This window comes from Loxodonta africana, chromosome 3, assembly GCF_030014295.1.
Source record: "Loxodonta africana isolate mLoxAfr1 chromosome 3, mLoxAfr1.hap2, whole genome shotgun sequence".
Taxonomy (NCBI): domain Eukaryota; kingdom Metazoa; phylum Chordata; class Mammalia; order Proboscidea; family Elephantidae; genus Loxodonta; species Loxodonta africana.
Genome location: NC_087344.1, coordinates 49,775,821 through 49,796,752, shown reverse-complemented (window position 1 = coordinate 49,796,752; position 20,932 = coordinate 49,775,821). Strand labels below are relative to the sequence as shown.

The following is a 20,932-nucleotide window of genomic DNA, read 5'->3' as shown; positions in this document are numbered from 1 at the left end:
TTTGGAAAATTCTAAGCCATTATCTCTTAAAATATCACCTCTTCTTCATTTTCTTTGTTCTTTCCTTCTGGGATTCCAGCCAGACATAAATCAGAGTTACTAATTCTTTCTTCCCTATCTTCTAACTTAGTGCTGTCCAACAGGACTTTCTGTAATGATGGGAATGTTGTATAATCTGCATTGTCCAAGATGATAGCCACTAGCCACGTGTGACTATGAGTACTTGAAATATGGCTAGTGCAACCAAGGAATGGAATTTTTAATTTTATTTAATTTTGATGAATTCAAACATGAGTTTAAATAGTCACTAGTGGCTAGTGGGAGCCCTGATGGTGAAGTGGTTAAGAGCTTGGCTACTAACCAAAAGGCCAGCGGTCAAATCCACCAGTTGCTCCTTGGAAACCCTATGGGGCAGTTCTACTCTGTCCTATTGGGTGACTATGAGTTAGAATCAACTTGACGGCGACAGGTGTTTTTTTTTTTGTTTGTTTTTTTAGTGGCTAGTGGCTATTGCATTGGACTGAGCAGCTCTAATTTCTCCTTCATATTTTTTATTTCCTTATCTCTCTCCATTGTGTTCTAGGAAATTTCTTTAGATCCATTTCCAGTTTGTTAGATCTCTCTTTAGCTCTTTAGTGTGCTGTTAAACCTATCCTTTGATTTTTTAAATGTTATCAATTTTTTTTAATTTCTAAAAGTTTTATTTGGCTCTTTTTCAAGTTTGCCTGGCCTTTACGGATAGTCTCTTATTTGCTCATGTCTATGATTTCATCTGAAATTTCATACATATTATTGTATATCTGGTGTCTGATAATTGCTATCTCTGAAAAGAACTTGGAGGATCTAAGTTTGCTGTTTGTTTCTGCGGCCTCTCACTCATGGTGAACTCATGTTTGATCTTAATGTATGGGAATCTTTAGGGTCTAAATAGCAGATGTTTTTCTCCAGACAGGATTTATATACACTTCTGCTGAGACTGGAAGAAGAGATGGGGGGTGGGCATGATACCTGAGACCAGAGACCACTTTGTTCTCCTTAGGGATGAGCCTGTTGAATGAGTCTCAGGTCCCATTCCCCAGCTTTGCCACAACTCAGGGATTAACCTCCAGCTAACAGTCCTGATATCAGCATCTGTCCCCAGGGCAACCGCTGAGTCTTCCATTTGTTTAACTGCCGCTGTTCTGGTTTTGATTCTCAGCTTTTTGCTTTTGGATGGGGGAGTCTTGGGGCTTTCTCTTACTTTTTGTGAGCTCAGTAATGCATTAAAAAAGTATGCTTTAGTTCAGATTAAGTTGTTTTGTAGACGGATGCCCTTCATACTGCCTGGAGTGGAAGTCGCTCTTTCTGAGGGCACCGTCCACCCAGCATTCTTCATATTCTGTAGGTATGACTGGTGCATGGATCTGTCCATCTCCTGGGCCACAAAGTGATCTCTTAGATCAGCGGCCCAGCCTATCCACCTGTTAAAAACCAATCACCTTTGAGCCTACTAGTCCGACTGCTGGTGACCCCATGTGTGCCAGTGTAGACCTGTGCTACATAGGGTTTAAATGGCTGATTTTTCAGAAGTAGATCACCAGGCTTTTCTTCTGAGGCACTTCTGGGTGGACTGGAACCTGTAACCAGGTGAGCGCGTTAACCGTTTGTACAACCCAGGGACTCCAGTCCAGGTTATCACGTTATAGGAAAGAGGTGGACAATATTGTTTCCTTCTACTTTCTCCCCAGCTTAAAACAAACAAACAAAAATTGCCACTGAGTCGATTCCAACTATAGCTATCCTACAGGACAAAGTAGAACTGCCCCGTAAGGTTTCCCAAGAGTGCCTGGTGGATTCGAACTGCCGATCTTTTGGTTAGCAGCCAAGCTCTTAACCACCGTGCCACTAGGGCTCCCCAGCTGGGCCCCTTTTTATTCTACTCATGTTTGTACCCAACAAAGATGAGATGATTAGTCACTTAGATATTCTCATGGGAGGCCTCAGTTTTTCTTGCTCTCCCCCAGGGATAAAAGGGCAAAGGAAGAGCACATTTTACAGGTGAGAAATGGAGGCTCAGAGAGGTGAACCGATGTTTCCGGCAAGTTACGCCTCCCAGGGTAGAAGGGCCTATCTAAGCAGCTTTTGCCCTTGCCCTTGGGTGCTCACACTTTGCTACAGGAAAGCATTGGGAAGGAATCCTGAAACGGACAGCAGGTCTGATGGTGAATGGGGAAATTGCTACCAGAAGTACTGAGCTAGGAAACTAGGATCCCTGCCATGAGTCAAAGTGAGAGACAGACACACAGAGAGACAGACAGGCCAAACAACCAAGACACAGACAGACTTTGTAGGATGATGAGGAAAGACAGGGGTGATATGGGAACATAGGTATCCACACCTCTTAACTTGGGGCTCTGTTTGTCTGTCTTCTGGGATGATCTACCAAACACCAAAGTGCCTGCATAGTAATTCTACCATAAAAGACACCCACGCTTAAGTCAAACTAAGCCATCGGGGGCCTGTGCTAGAACTTCTGGCGTGGAAGGGCAAGACTGCAGGTGGTAGGCTTTGAAGGAAGGAAGTGAGCTGAGCTTAGATGATGGAGGTGGAGCGATGCCTGGAACTGATGGGCAGAAAGGCCCAGAGTATCTTCACCACTGTCTGGTGGAAGCTTTGAGAAGCTTTTGCCTCCACACTCTTTTCCACCACCTCTGCCCTAAAATATTCCCTTGTCCATGTACCCTGACATTGAAATTTGCAACTAGAAGGGGTCATACAGGCTTGGGCTTCTATGCCTGGGTCTAGGATCCATTAAGGGGTGAGGAAAAGTGTCTGTTCCTCAGGAGTTTTTAACAGCCTTGGCACGTGGGGCTCTTACCTGGTGGGATTCAGAGTCCTAGGGCTACAAGTTTCCCTCAGGTGACTTTCTGCATACCCCGTCTTGGGGTAGAAGCTATATTCACTTTAAATCCTTTACTCACTTTAGATTGTATAGAGCCTTGCTGGAGCCCTGGTGGTACAGTGGTTAAGAGCCCAGCTGTTAACCAAATTGTTAGTAGTTAGAATCCATCAGCTTCTCCTTGGAAATCCAATGGGACAGTTCTACTCTTTCCTATAGTGTTGCTATGAGTTGGAATCGACTCAATGACCACAGGTTTGTTTTTTTTGTTTTGGTTAGAGCTTTGCTACATGGAATGGTCATTGGACCAGCAACATCACCTCCCAGGGAGCTTGTTAGAAAAAGCAGAGGCTTAGAGGTGAAGCGCCCTGTCTAGGAAGTTCTTCCTACTCCCTCCCCTGCTTGGAGAGGGAGAGGGTAGCCCTCAGTCACCAGGGAGGTGGCATTCTTCTCCCTGGCCCCTGAAGGCCACTGGCAGCTGTGAGAAGGGCTTAGAGAGCTAGCAATTTAATTAAAAAAAAAAAAAATTATTATTTTTAACCATTTCAAAATTTGAACCTTGACCTGGCTGGCAGGCTGGGCGGCCTACACCCTGGACTTTGGAGGCTTCTTCCTATGCCCCTGAAGCCACAGGCACTGCCTGCCCCCTGCATCTGCTGCCAGGGGGAGCCACCAGATGCATTGTTCACTGGAGCCGGCAGGAAAAGCTTTAGACATGAATGATGTTCTGTGATCCCAGGTTGGGAGTTGGCGCAGAGAAACAGGCCAGATGCGTCCCTGTGCCAGGCTGAGCCTGCCTGCTGACCCCCAGGGACTCAGACCTTCAATGGCTGCAGTCAGACTGGGTGCTTGGTGGGGTCAGGCATAGGTTTAAAGATTTCTTAAGGCGACTGTAGATCCCAAGCACTGACAAATTCCACCCTCCACAAAGTCTCCCTCACCTGCCCCCTGTTCTAGCTCAAGAAAAAACAAAAAACCAGTTGCTGTTGAGTAGACTCTGAGGCATGGCAACCTCACGTGTGTCAGAGTAGAGCTGCACTCTGCAGGGGTTTTCAGTGGTTGATTTTTCAGCAGTAGATTGCCAGGCCTTTCTTCCAGGGTACCTCTGAGTAGACTCAAACTGTCAACCTTTTCTTTGTAGCCAACCACTTAACCTAGTTAGCACCACCCAGGGACTCCTTGTACTAGCCTAACCCCTCCATTTCTCACCTGGACTCCTACTTAACCACCTAAGGCCCTGCCTTGCTCTGTCCCCTTCCACCCCATCCCTCTCAGGGCTCAGAGTGCATTAAAAAGAAAACTGAATCTGCCGGGGGACCTCTTCTGCTCAGCTTCCTTTAATAGCTCCTTAGAAACTCCAAGCACCTTACGTGGCTTAGTTATCTAGAGCTGCTATAACAGAAATACAAGCGTTGGCTTTAAGGAACAGAAAGTTATTTTCTCACAGTTTAGGAGGCTAGAAATCTGAATTCAGGGCTGGCTAGCGTAGGTCACCCCGACATACAACCACACCCCCAACACACACGCACATGCTCACACATGCTCTTGTTAACTCGGGTTGTTTTCCTACGCAGCTCTTTTCAAAGCTGGAATGCATTGAGCTGTTGTATAACGACCTGAATAACGTCTATGTCTCCCACTAGATGGTAAACTCCACAAGGGCAGGAACTAGGCCTGGTATTGCTCTCTAGGGATCTCTACTACCTACCAAGGGCCTCAAAGCTCGTACATGTTTACAACTGGCTCTTGTGGAGGGGAGTGGGGGAGGAACAAACAACCAACCAACCAAACCACTTGTTTATAGCATTTACCGATTTCTGTGGTGTAAATAAGAGTCCCTGGGTTGCACAAATGGGCAGTGGCTAAGAGCTCAGCTGTTAACCAAAAGGTCAGCAGTTCGAATCTACCAGCTGCTCCTTGGAAACCCTATGGAGCAGTTCTACTCTGTCCTACAGGGTTGCTATGAGTCAGAATCGACTTGAGGGCAACTGGTTTGGTTTGGTTTTACTAACCGAAAGTTTGGTGGTTAGAGCCCACTCAGAGGCACCTTGGAAGAAAGGCCTGGCAATTTGCTTCCAAAAGGTTGGTCACAGTCTTGAAAACCCTGTGGAGCACAGTTTACCCTACACACACGGGGTTGCCATGAGTCAGAATCAACTCGACAGCAATGGAGGTACTAACTGAAATGTTGGTGGTTCTATTCCATCCACGGGTGCCACGGAAGAAAGGCCTGTGATCTGCCAAGAAAATCCTATGGAGCAGTTCTACTCTGTAACACACAGAATCTCCATGAGTCAGAATTGACTGAATGGCGACACGTTTTTTTTGTTTTGTTTTGTTTTGATGGTGTAAATATTCCCACCATGGGCAATTTTGAGTTACCAATGAGATGTCACTGGACATTCAGCTGGAAAGAGATAGGTGCCATCAGTTCAGGAGCTGGTCTGAGCCAGTGCCAGCCCACCACTGCCGGCAACAGAACGCACCCTCTAAATATGGGTTAAAAGAAGGAAGGCAGGAAGGGAGAGAAGGAGGGAGGGACCAGGCTTCCCTCTCCAGGCTCATCTTCCATCAACCTCACCTCCTCCACACCTCCTTTCAGCTACATCAAAGCTCCTTGTGGTTCGTCAAATGCACCATATGGTCTCTCTCCTTTTTCTCTTTGCCTAGGGCAGGGTGTCTCCATCTTGGCGCTGCTGACATTTGTTGTTGTTAGCTGCCCTTCAGTCAGCCTCCAATTCATGGCGACCCCGTGTGTCACAGAGTAGAACTACTCGATAGAGTTTTCTTGGCTGCAATCTTTACAGAAAGTTCTCCAGGCCTTTTTCCCACGGAGCCGCTGGGTGGGTTCGAACTGCCAACCTTTTAGGTTAGCAGCCGATTGCAAACCACTTGGGACTGAGTAATTCTTTGCGTGGGAGCCATCCAGTGCATTGTAGGATGCTTAGCAGCACCCCTGGTCTCCACCCACTAGCTGCCAGGAGTAGCTCCCCAGTCATGATGATGACAAATATCTCCAGACATTGTCACTTGTCCCCTGGAGGGAAAACTGCTGCCAGGTGAGAACCACTGGCCTACGATATTCCCTCTCCCAAGAAGTCCTCAACACCACCCACCCTTGTCTGCTTGGCAGACTCCTCCTGAATCTTCAGATCTCAGACCTGGGATCAGAGTATCTCCTGCCTGGGTGTGTCTCCACTGACAAGCTCATCACCCTGTTTTGACGCGAACAGTACACAAATCAACCCCTCTATGACTGTGACTCCCCAGTGCCAGTTCAGGGTCTTACTCATCTTTGCATCCCCAGAGCCTGGCACCAGAAGCCTGGCACATAGTAGGTGCTCAATGAATATTTCTCGCCTGTCTGACTGGTTGCCAAGTCTCTTAAAGACGGACTGAGGGACAGAGAAGGAGAGGGACCTGGGCAAATTCGACTGTGATTGGCATTCCTGTTGTTATTGTTAGCTGCCATGGCAACCCCCTGCACAGTAGAATGAGATGCTATCTGGTCCTGCACCATCTCCATGATGGGGGGATCTGAAGGTTGTGATCCACAGGATTTTCTGTGGTTGATTTTCAGAAGTAGATCTCCAGGCCTTTCTTCCTAATCTGTCCTAGTCTGGAAGATCTGCTGAAACCTGTTCAGCATCATAGCAACATGGAAGTCTCTCTCTCTTTTCAGATCATAACAAATTATGGGTAACATTGCAACGAATGCGAGTTCCAGAGCACTTAACTGGGCTCATGCGAAACTGAGAGGTAGTCGTTCAAACAGACCAAGGGGATACTGCATGGTTTAAAATCAGGAAAGGTGTGTGTCAGGGTTGTATCCTTTCACCATACTTATTCAATCTGTATGCTGAGCAAGTAATCTGAGAAACTGGACTATATGAAGAAGAACATGGCATCAGAATTGAGGGAAGATTGACTAATCTGTGATACGCAGATGATACAACCTTGCTTGCTGAAAGCGAAGACTTGAATCCCATGAAAATCAAAGACTACAGCTTTCAGTACGGATTATACCTCAACATAAAGACAACAAAACTTCTCATAACTGGACCAATAAGCAGCATCATGATAAATGGAGAAAATATTGAAGCTGTCAAGGATTTCATTTTACTTGGATCCTCAATCAATGCCTGGGGAAGCAGCAGTCAAGAAATCAAATATGTATTGCATCACTTTCAGGACTAAGGTGCGCCTGACCCAAGCCATGGTATTTTCAATTGCCTCATATGCATACGAAAGCTGGACAATGAATAAGGAAGACCAAAGAAGAACTGATGTCTTTGATTTATGGTGTTGGCAACAAATATTGAATATATCACGGACTGCCAGAAGAACGAACAAGTCTGTCTTGGAAGTACAGCCAGAATGTCCCTTAGAAGAGAGGATGGCAAGACTTCATCTCATGTACTTGGGACACGTTATCAGGAGGGATCAATCCCTGGAGAAAGACAACATGCTTGGTAAAGTAGAGGGTCAGCAAAAGAGAGGAAGATCTTCAATGAGATGGATTGACACAGCGGCTATAACAATGGGCTCAAGCAGAGCAATGATTGTGAGGATGGTGCAGGACCAGGCAGTGTTTTGTTCTGTTGTACACAGGGTCACTGTGAGTTGGAACCAACTTGACAGCACCTAACAACTTTTTGGATAATCTCCTTTAATTGTGACATCACATTTCTGCTTCCCTCTAGCACTAAAAAACTCAGTTACTGTTGAGTCAATTCTAACTCACGTGACCCCAAGTGTGTCAGGGTAGAACTATGCTCCATAGGGTTAACGTATTTGCGCGTTAACCGTTCACACCACAGGGATTCCTCCTCAAGGACTAGAATTTGGGAAATTAGACAACAAAGCCTTATTCTAACCACTCAGGGTTTTTCAGCTTTATTCATATCCGTACAAACAGTGGGGGAGTGCAGTCATCTGTTGGGCCTCAATTCTTATCCTTGTTATATCACTTGCTGTGTCTCCTTGGGCTACATATGTCACCTGAGTCTCAGTTTCCTCACCTATAAAGTTGAGACAATCGCATTCTATGGGATTTTGATGAGGACTACCTAAGTTCTAGGACTCTGAATACAGCTTATTATGGTGTCAAGCGCTGGTAAGATCATTGGTGTTATCTCACCATTTACATCTGTATCCTCATCCCTTGGCCTTAAGCCTGGATCATAGGAATAGAAGGTGTTTAGGCAATGCTTGTTGAATGACTTAATAAGTGTGTGTAAAGTGCCTAGCACACACCTGGCACAGTAGGCACATGACCAATGTCAGCAAGTCATATTATACTGTCCCCTCCTAGCTTCTATCCCTTCACCTCCTTGAAGAAGCCCTCAGTCCTCAGCCTGGCACCCTCTTCCCATCTCTGGGGAGGTAGCCGCTCTCAGCACTGGTGAGTAAGCAACCCCCTGGGATTTCTGGGAGAGTATGGAGCCACCCTTTAGTCAGGTCCATCAGCACCTTCACCTCAACATGGGATCCTGCCCCCCATCTCTAACACCTAGGGCAGGGTGTCTCAGTCTTGGCACTATTGACAAGAAATGGCTGCGTTGCTTGGCTGTGTTCTTGTGCTGCAGGCAGGCTGGCCCCGGTCCTGGTGCAGCCCTGTTCAGGATGGGCTGCTGGCGGCTGGGTGGGGGGGCTTGAGGGGGCTGGGGGGGGGCTGCCCACACCACTGCCTGGCCCCTGCCCGGCCCCCACAGGCCTCTGAATTTGAGGAATAGTTGGAATGAGGCGTGTGAGTGCCCAGCAATGTGCTGGCACATGGGAGTGCTCACATGGGGTGTGGTGGTTGGGGGGTTTGTCATTATCACCTACAATACTCTGCCATGGGGCCTGTGAGAGCTGATTTAAGACAGGAGATAATAAAAGTGACTCGAGCTCGCACCAGAAGGCCTCACAACCACAAAGGCTAATGCTTTGTGTTAGCTGCTGTTGAATCAGCCCCCAACTCATGGTGGCCCCAAGCACAATGGGACTAAACGCTGCCCGGTCCTGTGCCATCCCCACGATCAGTTGTGGATTGGATGGTTGTGTCCTATAAGGGTTTTCACTGGCTGATTTTCAGAAGTAGATTGTCAGGCTTTTCTTTCTAGTCCGTCTTAGTCTAGAAGCTCTGCCGAAACCTGTTCGGCATCGTAGCCACATGCAAGCCTCTGTTGAGGGATGGGTGATGGTCGAGCACGAGGTGCACTGGCCGGGAATCAAACCTGGGTCTCCTTCATGAAAGGCGAGAATTTTACCACTGAACCACCACTGCCACAATGCTTGCCTAGTGCTTTACAATTTACAGGTGTGAGCGCCTTGCATTCTTCCCTGTGAGGTGGACAGAAGAGGCCCATTTCATAGAAGAGGAAAGTAGAACCCAGAAAAGCCCGGACACTTCATACAGAAGGCAGCACCAGGACTCAAAGCCTGCATTTTCTCTCACTAGCCCTCATTTCTCTCACACACGTCTCCTGCATCACTGGTACCAGCCGTTGTGATCTGCCTGACACTTCATTCCCTGTATTATTTGTTCTTTCCAATAGCCTTGTGAGATAGGTGGTTTTATTTCCATTTTACAAAGGGGTAAACTAAGGCTCAAAGGGACCAAGTGACTGGTTAAGGGTCACACAGCTTATAAGTGGTGACTCTGGGATTGAAGCCCTGGTGTCTGGCTCCAATGCCTGGGTCTCTTGCCTACACCTCTCCTCAGAGCGGACTGAATTTTTATCAGGTCTGCTGGGCTTAGGCTGTCACCACAATGAGACCTTGTTTCTTGCACACACAAGAGATGGCGGGAACTCAGGACTGATTCTCACTCCCGAGCTGCACTCTGGCGACTAGCACCTGTTATCTCTGACCTCATTTGTAGAGGTCAGTCCCCTTTCTGAGCAGTGAGCACCTTCCCTCTCCCCACAGATTGGGCCCCTGCAGTGACAGCTGTCAGAAGTAGCCTTCTCCCCTCCTGGCCTGTGTACCCCAGATCACAGGCTCCATGTCACCCCCAGGGACATCGGCCTCCTAACAAGGAGGGAAGTTGGCATCGTGTGGGCGTGGAGCCAATTTGAATGTGACTTTGCTGTCTGTTGCCTGTCCCAGGGAAAGCTATTAGGCAATTCGGAGCTACTGAGGGGTGACTGGGTACCCTGGATGGCAGAGGGGCCAGGCACCTTGGCAGGACAGGCATGCCCATGCCCCTGCTGACTGGTCCCTGTGCCAATGGGCTCCACCTCTCTGTTTGCACCTGGGACCCAGGACGGCAGCCAAACACACACCCTGGGACAGACATTCTCAGCCAATCTGCGGCAGGGTCTTCTGTCTTCTCAGCTGCTGCCTGATGACTCAGGCTCATTTTTTTTTTTTTTTTCCAAAGGGATGTTCGATTAGAGAGAAAGGCTATATTCCTGGCCTGGCTCACCCTGAGCCTTATGGCACCCATTTTCCTGACTGCATGGGGATCCAATAGGAGCCACAGGTTCGTGTTGGAAAGGTGTCACTCTTGAATAGCTCCAAGGACCCCTGACCCAGCACCTCAAGCACAGAACACTGAGACTAAAGGGGCCCGAAGAAGTCATCTGTTCAAATATCTCCCAGAGGGTGTTCGTGGAACTAGTCAAAAGGCCTGGTTCTGTGGTCAAATGAGGTTGGGGAACACTGGGTGAGAAAAACCAAAATGTTTTTCTTTATTGCAGACCTTGTCAGAGCCTTGATAAGCTAACAGGTTGTGTGAATCTGTAAGTGGTGGAGATACTTACTGACCCGGGGATTCCCCCCACCTGCAGTGGAATCTTGTGGTCTGAGGCAGCTCAGGAGACTGGCCCGGGAGTCAGGAGTTCTGGGTTCTAGAACCAGCTCTGCTGCTGATACCTACATAGCTGTGGGCAAGTCCCCTCACATCTGCAATATGGGGGCAGGGGTGGTAGATGAGAGGCCCCTGATTGCTGTCTCGGGTCTAAGCCTTGCTCCTTCTGGTCCTACCTGGGCCAGGCTTAGGAGTTTGGGCCAGTTGCTAAATTTACCTGGCCTCAGTCTTCTCATCTGTATAAAGGGGCCCATCCTGCCTAACTCACAGGGCTGGTCAGAGGCTCAACTGAGACCACTGATTACTACCTGGGCTAAGCCTTTTATACGTATTAATTTATTTCATCCTCAAAGCTGCCCTCTGATGTAGTATCTTCCTATTCCTATTTTAGAGGTGAGGAAACTGAGGCACAGAGAGGTAAAGTGACTTTCTAAGGTTACCAGACAGCAAATGTAGAACTGAGCTTTGAATCCAAGGGGCCTGCCCAGAATCTGTGCTCTTAACCCCGACTCCAGGCTGCCTGCGACTGAGTGCTGTAAACTGTAAAGGGCTATGACTGGGCGGGGTGCTGTCCAATGTAACATCACTGTGATTCATCAGGTGTGCAAGGCCTCCAGGGGAGGGTCCCCGGGGGAGCCTGCTAGTGGCCCCCCAATTTTCCTGTTCTGCCAGCGCTGAGCTGGGGCTTGCACTGCCTCTCACTGATGGTGAGGAGGGGCTATGGGGAAGCCTGGGGGTACCAAGGGAGAGTGGGGAGCAGGATGGGATCTGAGGCAGCCCACACCTTCTCCCATTCAGGAAATATCCAGGAGGCCCTCGGAGGGAGCTTAGGACGATCTAACCCAGTGGTTTTCATACTGCCTTGTAGCTGCTGAACCCTTTGCTGAAATGAAACCATTATCCAGAAGCCAAATAAACCGGAGCTTCTGGCTAAAGGGCAGTGCATGTGTGCTGGGGAGTGGTGGCCTAGAACACCCTTGCCGGCCGCCTTTTGTGGCATGACAAGGGACTCCTAAGACCCGACAGGTAGATAATTACTGACCCAGACTGTTTTAGAGGGTGCATGAGGCCCAGAGAGGAAGACTGACTTGCCTGAGGTCACACAGTAAGTCCTTGGCCAAGCTGGGAACCAAGAGTCCAGGGCCAAGGGCTGGCTCTGGACTGCTTGGCTGGGGTTATGGGACACTTGGAACCCCCGGGTGGGGTCTAGGAAGAGCCCTGCTTCGCCCCCTGTGCCACAACCTCTCAGATGGTGGCTTGGGTAGGCTTGCTCCAAATCTATGGCTTATTCTCTGGGACCACTATCGATCGGCTCCAGCGGAGCCCCACAAATGTTTGATGGAAGCTCAGTCAGCCACAGGTCCAGCGGAGGCCCGGGTGGTGGGTGTGCAGATGTCCTGGGCAAGTCCCTCCACAGAACTTGGACCTCAGACTCTCGCTGCCAGGTTTGACCCTTGATCCCACCACTCCCTGTGTGCCCCTAGGCACGCTGGAACCCTCTCTGTGGCCCTTCTGAGGCTGGCAGTGAGGCGGCGGGTGTTCCTGCTGTGCCAGTCCCCATGCCCTCTGTAAAGCAGGGGCCAGGAAGCCCCTGGCAGCGGGCTGCCGTGGGAACAACCTGGGCCTTGCCTGGGTGTGGCTTCAGTCTTGCTGGGGAGCTCTGGGGCTGCCCGAGAAGGGGGGTCTCAACCTCCCTTACAATGGTTCCTTGGGAAAGCTTCCCAATATCAAGTCTGCCCTGAACACACAGGCAGGACTTGCCGCCCTCAGCCCTCCCATGACCTCCTGTACCCGAGCTCACCCTGGGGTGCTAGCTCAACACACACAGATCCCAGGTCCTCACCCCTGGACTTTATGGCTCCATAGGTATGGGATGGGGCCTGGGAATCTGTATTCTTAAAACCCAAGGCATGTCACCTTTGACAACTACGGGTCTACTGGTGGTTCTCACTCTCTCACTTTCTTTCCTTCTCACTCCCTCTTTCCATCATGGGGCCCTTCAGATGGACTCTTACATGGAGGTCAGTGTGCAGCAGGTAAGAGCAGAGCTTCTGGCTGAATGTGAGACTGCAGCCTGGCCTGCTAGGTCTTCACCAGCCACGGCAGCCCCTTGAAACACCTTTGAGGAACCCAGTAGGGTTTCATGGAACACAGTTTGATACCCCCTATTTACTTTTTGGGTTTTTTATTTACTTTTTCTTCCATTTCTGGAGAAACTGAACCCCAAAGAGCTGGCCTGCTCAGATATTGGCTTCACCCTATTAGCGAGGCTTTCTCAAGTTCTCTGAAGCTTCCTGTTGATCAGCTGTCCCTGAAGGGAAACTTGGGGGCAGTAGCTGTGACACAAGAATACGAACTTTTGTGCCAGAATCCTGGTTCTGCTTCTTCCTAGCTGTGTGACTTTGGCCAAGAACTCACCTCTCTGTGCCTTGGTTTGCTCATCTGTAAAAGGGGGACAATAATAATATTTACCTTGGAGGATTGTCTGAATGATTATCTACAAAGAGCTTGGCACAGGGCAAGTACTCTAAGTTAAATAAAAACTCAGACGCAGCTTGCTGCCAGACCAGTGATCCTGGGCTCTGACGCTGGGCTTTATAGATGTGCCATCCCAGGGTGACCTTCGGGTCCTCTGCCTCAGATTCCAGCCCTGGGCAGCCTAATTGCTTCCCTTGGCTTAAATTTTCCCATGGCAGCCACAATAGAGAGTGTGTCTCTAGCTGGAATCTTTGAAAAGATGGAATTCTGTTGGCAATGTTAGTGGTTTCCAGGCACAAACACCTCAAATCCTTCCTGTTTCAAGGCAGAGAAGCCTGGATTCTCCCACAGTGCAGCCTGGAACTGAATTTGGACTCCCAGGATTGACGCTCACTGACCCTATAGTTGGAGGGACCTCAAGTTCACACAGCCCGATGCCTTGATTTTATACCCTGGGAGCAAGTTTGGATTGAGTCACCCCTGGGCTTAAAACATGTGTCCAGCTGCTTCCACGCCTTTCCTACCTCTGGCTGAACTGAAACGCATGTGTTACAAATCACTGGGAACCCAAATCATGGGCCAGCCCTGTCCAGTCTCCAAAACACATTCAGTCTCACTTCTGAGCCTGTAAGGAGGGGAGGATTATTACACCCACTAAACAACTTGCTTGAAATCAGATACAGGGCCAGAGCTGGGAGCAATGACCCAGGCTTGGGCTGCAGCCTCTCCAGATGGGTCACAAACAAATTCCCAAGGGAAAATCTTTCCTTTGGGGGTTCTGGGAGGATGACACGCAATTTTATAGACTCTCTGGCTTTGGTGCAATGAACTGCTTCTTACTGGTGACCCATTAAGAAAGCCAGCAGGAACTCCCCAAGCCTGAAACTCAGAAATGCGAAGGAACACCCAGCCAGCATTTTCTCAGAGCTGATTCGGTTCCCCCTGGGCACATGCTAGGGCATCGGAAGCCCTGCCACTTTTAGGAAGAGTTGGCCAAGGTTTTCAGTTGCTGCTATTCTTGCTTCTTAAAGATGGATCTTCATGGGACAGGTTTCTTATTCGACTTGCTGGGGACAGTGGGCAGAGCCCTGTAGAAAGCAGCGTTGCATATCTGCAATATTTCCCAATAACTGGGATCTACGGCACCATGCAGTTGTGGCTCACTCCAGCTGCCATTACAGACTTATACTCGATCTACATGCCTCAGTTCGCCTGTAGAGTGACACTTCGTTGGTGATGCATTACGACTCTGAGATTTAAGTAACTTCTAGCATAAAGTCAACATCAGCCTGGTGGCACAGTGGTTAAGAGCTATGGCTGCCAACCAAAAGGTTGACAGTTCAAATCCATGAGGCACTCCCTGGAAATTCTATGGGGTGGTTCTACTCTGTCCTATGGGGTCACTATGAGTCACAATTGACTTGACAACAATGGGCTTGGTTTTTTTTTTTGGTCCAGCATAAAGTCAACATCAGCTTGCATAATGGAACACCAAAGTTATTTTTTAAGTTCACATGCATTATTTTATAATATAAAACAACCCTTTATAAGATAAAGAATAAGCTAATTATAAATGTTCCCTCTTGATTATCATCACCCAGTTCGTTTTCCACTGGAAAATGAGAACAGGTCGGGGGTTGGGGACCACAGCGTGTTCTAAGCGATCAGAGCTAAAAAAGCTCAAGAGCCCTTTATTCACAGCAGGTGGGCTGGGTTGGGGTGTCTGTGGTCCCTGTTTTGTAAGAATGCATCTTTCAGGGAAGGGGCCCATAGATTGTCAAAGGGCTGACTGCTCCCACGTTTCAGGCCCACTACACCTGGATCTCCAAGAAGCCCAGGCTGATTGAGCCCACAGCAGCCCAACACCACACGGTCACGGTGTGGAGGCAGCTCCCAGTCCTCAGGCTCCTCCTGTGGCCCAGAGGGACCCCACACATCTCCCTCCATGTTGGAGTACAGCTAGTCATCAGGATGCTGGCGCCCTGGTACAGCAAGGCCTTTGATGACAGGGCCAGGGAGAAGAATGAGAACGGTACTTGACCTCAGCCCGTTTCTGCTCCTCCCTCCCACCACTTCCTCTCTGGGAGTGGGCTTTCTGGCTCTGAGGGGAAAGATGGGTGAAACAGTCTCAGTCATGAAATCAAGGCTGTGCCTTGTATGTTAGCTCCAATGGACTGGCAGTGGCAAGTGAGGGACAGGAGTAGGGGCAGGAGGGACAGGAGCAGGCACCATCTGCTCAGGCCCAGCCTCTCACCACCCAGGTGGTGGAATGGTTAAGAGCACAGGGTCTGTAGCCAGGCCCTATTGGTTCAAAGCCCAGTTTTACTGTTTACTAGCTCTGTGAAGCTGGACAATTTCCTTAACCTCCTTCAGTTTTCTTGATAACTTAGGCCGTAGGAGGATTAACTGAGTTAATACATGTAAAGTGCATAGCATGGACCATGGTAAGCGCTCAAGAACTGTTAGGTATTATTACTATTGTTACTGCTTTTAGGTTACACCTGTTAAAGCCTGCCAGCTCAGGTGGCAGAGCACGCAGAAAGGCCACTGGGTACAGTCACGCAGGCTGAACACTGCACAACCCTGAAGCATAGTGCCTTCTGGAGTAATGCAGTGCACAACCTATACAACTGCACACTGGCTCTGGATGCCCTTGGCAACTCTACTCCAATTTCTGACTAATAAGTACCACATGAAGTTGAACCATTTTTCACAAGGTCTCGGAGGAGGTTCTGTTAACAAAGGAGGTGGTGTGGCTTTCGAGTAGAGCTACAAAGACTTGAATAAGGTGTGGCCCAGCCCTTGAGAAGTTCATAGGATTTGAGGAGTGATAGCTAGTGGTGCAGCAGTTAAGGCGCTCAGCTGCTAACTGAAAGGTCGGCGGTTTGAACCCACCAGCTGCTCTCCAGAAGAAATATGTGGCAATCTGCTTCCATAAAGATTACAACCTTGGAAACCCCATTGGGCAGTTCTACTTTGTCCTACAGGGTCACTATGAGTCATCATTGGCTCAACGGCAGTGGGTTAGCTACAACTTTGGCCAAATAACTCCTCCCTGGGCGAAAGTTTTCCCCACCTGTCCAGTGTGAGGAGTTAGGTTAGTTTTGGGATGGCAAATAGGCTTTATCCTTGTATGCCAACTCCAATTGATTGCTAGTGGCTGTCTGCAGTATTGTAAAGTGAAGAAATCAGAAGCCACTTTGGGATTGGGGGAAGGGCTCTTTAATTGATTAGCGATGTCTGCCTAGGCCAGGGCGAAGGGAGCAATGGCATATACGCGTTGGGATGTTCGCCCTCCTTGGATTAGCCCAATGGTTCTCAATCCTGGCTGCACATTAGGACTACCAAAGGAGGTTTTACATCCTGATTCTGGGAATATGGCCTGGGCATCAGTATGGTTTTCTGAAAGCTCCTTGGGCTAATTAATTACAGATACTGCTCGGTTCCATGCAGCCCTGTGCTTTCTTGATATACTAGGATCCCAAGTATCCCTCTGCATCCTTACTAAACAGGGATCCTCCTTTTGATGCTTTCTCGGTATAGCCTATATATTACCTCGCTTTGTGCATTTTTCTAGCAGAGAGAGCTGAGGAGTTAAAAGGCCAATCTCCCATCAGTCTTATTGCTGGGGAGAATTTTTTTTAAGCTGAGGGTTATCTGGGTGGCCTCTTATCCGGCAGCAGATTTGGCTCTCACTGTGGGGTCTCACTGGTAGAGACCTGGGGCTTTCGTCTGGATCTGCCCGGGCTTGGAAAAGCCTGACACACTCAGGCTTCAATCGAGGAAGCCTGTGGCCCTGTCTCTCTAAAGCTCCTCTCAGCCCCCATGGTGGGCAGAAACTGGGGAAGGTGCAGAGGCCCGCGAGGTCTGCAGAAACAGCATGCCCCAAATTCAAGGCCCCAACTCTGGGCCTTTGGAATGAGCGAGGGGGGAGAAGGAAGCAGATGAAAGCTGACTGGGGCCGGCTGAGCCCTAGGAACGCAGGACGCCACAGCTGGGAGGTGGTGGGTTAGGAACACAGGGCGGCCCTGGATGCTGGCAACACCTCGCAATTACGGTCAGGGTGGCAGAGATGAGATGTTTCCAGAAGGCCGCCCCGGCTGGGCTGCTCATGTGCTCAGAATCCAGCCAGCTTTCCTCAGCCCTCCCGCTGGCCCCTCAAGACCCAGCCCTGGAATTCCAAGGAGTGGGTTGCTCTGGGCTTCACCTCCCAGCGGGGCACAGCCTCCCACCCAGAGCCAAATAGAAGCAATCAAATAACATAGAGTTCAGTAATATTTTAAAATAAGCTTTATTCAGTTTTTTTTTTTTTTTTAATATTTTATATTTGCATCCATGCCTTCGAGAAACCTTTCCCACGGGAAAGGTTATTTTCATCTAAACGTTACCCATAACTCATTCGCTATTTGACGTAGTTCTCTTAAATAAATCATCCTTAGTAACTTTTAGAATTATCTCCTAATTTACACAAACTGAAATGAAAAGGAACTACTAAATCATTACCAGGAGTGGTTGCAATCTTATTTTCTCAGAAGGAAAGGAAAAACAAAAAATCAACCAAAAGAAAAATAAATTCATGGGGGAGAAAAGTATTTTCTAAAATCTCTCTCTGAAGAGCAAGATGCCAGCTTTGGCCGCTCTCTCTTACTGCCAGCCTCGGTTAAACAGCTCAGCCAAAGGAGGACAGAAAGATCCTGACGAAGTACCCTGCCTATTTCTTCCCAACCCCTGGATCAGGTTGAAGGAAAGAGAGCAGCCGACTGGAGCTTTTCGGTTTGTTTTAGAGGCTTTGGACCAAATATCCTATCCATTCTGATAGATACTCCAGCATGTTTTAATTGCCTTGTGTCTTTGTAAGAGTTGAAAATGTTACTGTTAGTAGAAAGCGCAACTACTGTTGTCTAGAGGGTGGTGTGATTTGAGCTGTTAGTGGTTAAGGAGGAGCAGAAAGGGGATTTAGGGGTCAAAAGAAAAGGAGAGTCGGGTTCTAGGCCTTGGGAGGATCTGGCTGAGCTCTCACTTTCCCCATCACCTGGCATTAAAATGCACAAGGTTCCTTTGCTATTGATGAAGACTTGCTGGGGCCAACACTGCTCCCCAAATGGGGAGACTTGATATTCCTGCCAGTCCTGCTCTCCCGGGGTGAGCGGGCTCAGGCTGTCATGACTAAGTGGAGGACAGGGCCACAGCCATCCTGAGAGATCCTAAGTGTCGCATGGACAGGAGGATGGCCAAGGTGCTGGATGCCATGTCTCCAAGACCCTCTGCTTGAGATGGGCACTTCACTCATCCATCTTTTCTCAATGACACTTGCCCAGCCACATGCAGAATGCAATGCACTGATGATGAGAAAGACATAGAGATGGGGAGGACCCTTGTGGACCCAACTCAGGCCAAGGGTCCCTTGGGTGGTACCCTTTGGATGGGCAGTTGGCTGTCTCCCCTGCGTTCAACCTCTCCCAAAAGACAGGCCCAAGAGGAGGTGACCCCTGCAGGGTGCACTCTGCTCACAGAGATTGGCGGTCTACATTTTGGAACAATAAATAGATAAAGGCTTGGAGAGAGCTGTGGGTGGGCACAGGGCGGACAGCATTTCCATGCAGGGCCGGGGGGGTTGGGGGGTGGGGGAAGAGAAGGAACAGAAAAAAGCAAGCTTTGAAATCTGATGGTCCCTGGGTTCTGGCCACACTAGCCCTACCTTGCGCAGTTTGGCAGCAGCATGATAATAGAACAGACACGTCGACAGAGACACCCGCCTCCCGCCCACCCCGTGGAAAAATATACATTCCGATATTTATGCAATAATTTAGATAGAATACGTTTTCTGCATTTGTGCAAATAAATTAAATGAAACAATTTCTTTTTTCCTTAAAGAAAGAAAGAAAGAAACGGCAACGCAATTTAAAAACTGGCAGGCCACTCCAAAGAGCCCGCTGGACCTCTTGCAAAACCATCCAAGCAAGGCCCCGCGGCCGGGCTTGCGGTTCTTGGCAGAGAGCAGACCTTACCCTGGCGATGACTGCGTTTTGTGGTCAAAGTGACTTGGGCACACCCTGAGAACAGGGTCTGGTCCCACACATTCATACTGGGGAGGGGGGACACATATCATAAACTGACCGCATCCTCGGCCTTGGCGAGACGGGCTCCAGCAATCGGGGTTTGTTTGGACAAGGGACATTTACAAGCACAGATTCTCAACAGTTTTGTTATTTACAAATACACAGCAGTCCTTCAAGTTTTCAAGTTTCATAAAAAGGAGGAAGGGAGGGGAAAGGAAAGGAAAAAAACAAAAACAAAACAAAACCCAACAAAACCAAACAAAAAGAAAAAAAAACATTTTGAAAAAAAAAATTAAAAAACCAGATTAACAATACAACTGTATCGCTCCAAAGACAACAAAGAGTTGACATGTTCACACACGGTTTGTAGTATGTACATCAATTACAGAGGTGGCGACGCAGAGGAGGGGGTTCACACTTGGGTTTTCGCTTGTCGGAGGCGCCCAGCCACACCCAGCACCCACGTGTGCGGGAGCATGCCCACGCACACGCCCCTGAGCACGCCTACACACACAGCCCCACGCACACACACGCACACCCACGCACACACACGCGCCTGCCGGGCGGCAGGCACAGGGAGGCGGGTATCACCAGTCTGCGTCCTCCTCTATGTAATAATCAGGGGTGGTACCATCAAAGAGGCCGGGGTCGAGGGACTTCCGCTGCTTCCCTCTGGCAAAGACGCGGGAGATGGAGCCGAATCCCATCTTCTCTTTCTTCTTTTTCCGTTTTTGGTCTTCAAGATCCTCTAGTGACTGAGGAAGTCAGGAGCAGATTGTGGAGAGAGAGGGGAGAAGAACAAAGGCGACCTTAGCTGGTTGCAGAGACGGTGAGCAGAATGCAGGGGATGGAAGGCCTCTCTCAGCTTGAAGCCAGTGGGTCAGGGACGGCGGGGCCATGGGCAGCTAACAGCAGGGTCTGCCTCTCATCAGCCAGGTGAACTTGGGCCAGGTACAGAAAATCTCTGGGACAACGAGATCTACCCAAGACTGACATAAGGATATCAGTAAACAAAAAAAAAAAAACCCAAACTAGTTGCCACTGAGTTGATTCTGATGCATGGCGACCCCATGTGTGTCAGAGTGGAACTTGCGCCACAGGGTCTTCAATGGCTGATTTTTCTAAAAGAGACCACCAGGCCTTTCTTCTAACATACCTCTGTGTGGACTTGAACTGCCAACCTTTTGGTTAGCAGCCAAGTGCTTAACTGTCTATGCCACCCATAAAAATACATAGAGCAGTGCCTGGCATATCATGAGTACTCAGTGCTAAGATAGACTAGGAAGAAAGGCCTAGCAATCTACTTCTGAAAATTGGTCAGTGAAAACTATCCACAACTGATTGTGGGCATGGTGCAGGATCGGGCAGCGTTTCAATCCACTATGCCTGGGGTTGTCACGAGTCAGGGACTGACTCGACAGCCGCTAACAACAACAACAACAGAACATTAGCTATGACGGTTGTTTGTAGTACTATTATTAAATTCAATTTCGTCTGTCAGGGGCTTGCAGGAGCACACCCAAGTACTCTATCAGCCCTGTGAAGGCATCTGTGCTGGGAGAAGACCACAGGGACAAAGGGACAGCCCCAGCCCTGTCTGTGGTGGCAGTAAGTGTACAAGTCCCTTACAACGGTGGAAAAGAAGGTCTAGGAGAGTCTGGACGACGAAGGAAGAGATTTGAGCTTTGTTTCAGCCAAGAGCAAAGACTGCAGGCAAGA

At 49.0% G+C, this 20,932-nt stretch overlaps 1 protein-coding gene across 2 annotated transcripts in view; it reads right to left on the bottom strand.

The window, feature by feature from the left end:
• The window catches only part of KAZN (kazrin, periplakin interacting protein), a 161,824-nt gene that overhangs the window by 16,551 nt on the left and 124,341 nt on the right, over positions 1-20,932 (bottom strand). The window contains exon 9 of one of the 2 annotated variants that reach the window (XM_064281322.1): positions 19,845-19,968. In XM_064281322.1, coding sequence (XP_064137392.1) covers positions 19,845-19,968 — 124 coding nt within the window. Of the gene's footprint in view, positions 1-17,424; positions 19,969-20,932 lie in introns of those variants that run through there. The other variant, XM_064281321.1, reaches the window with a different exon arrangement.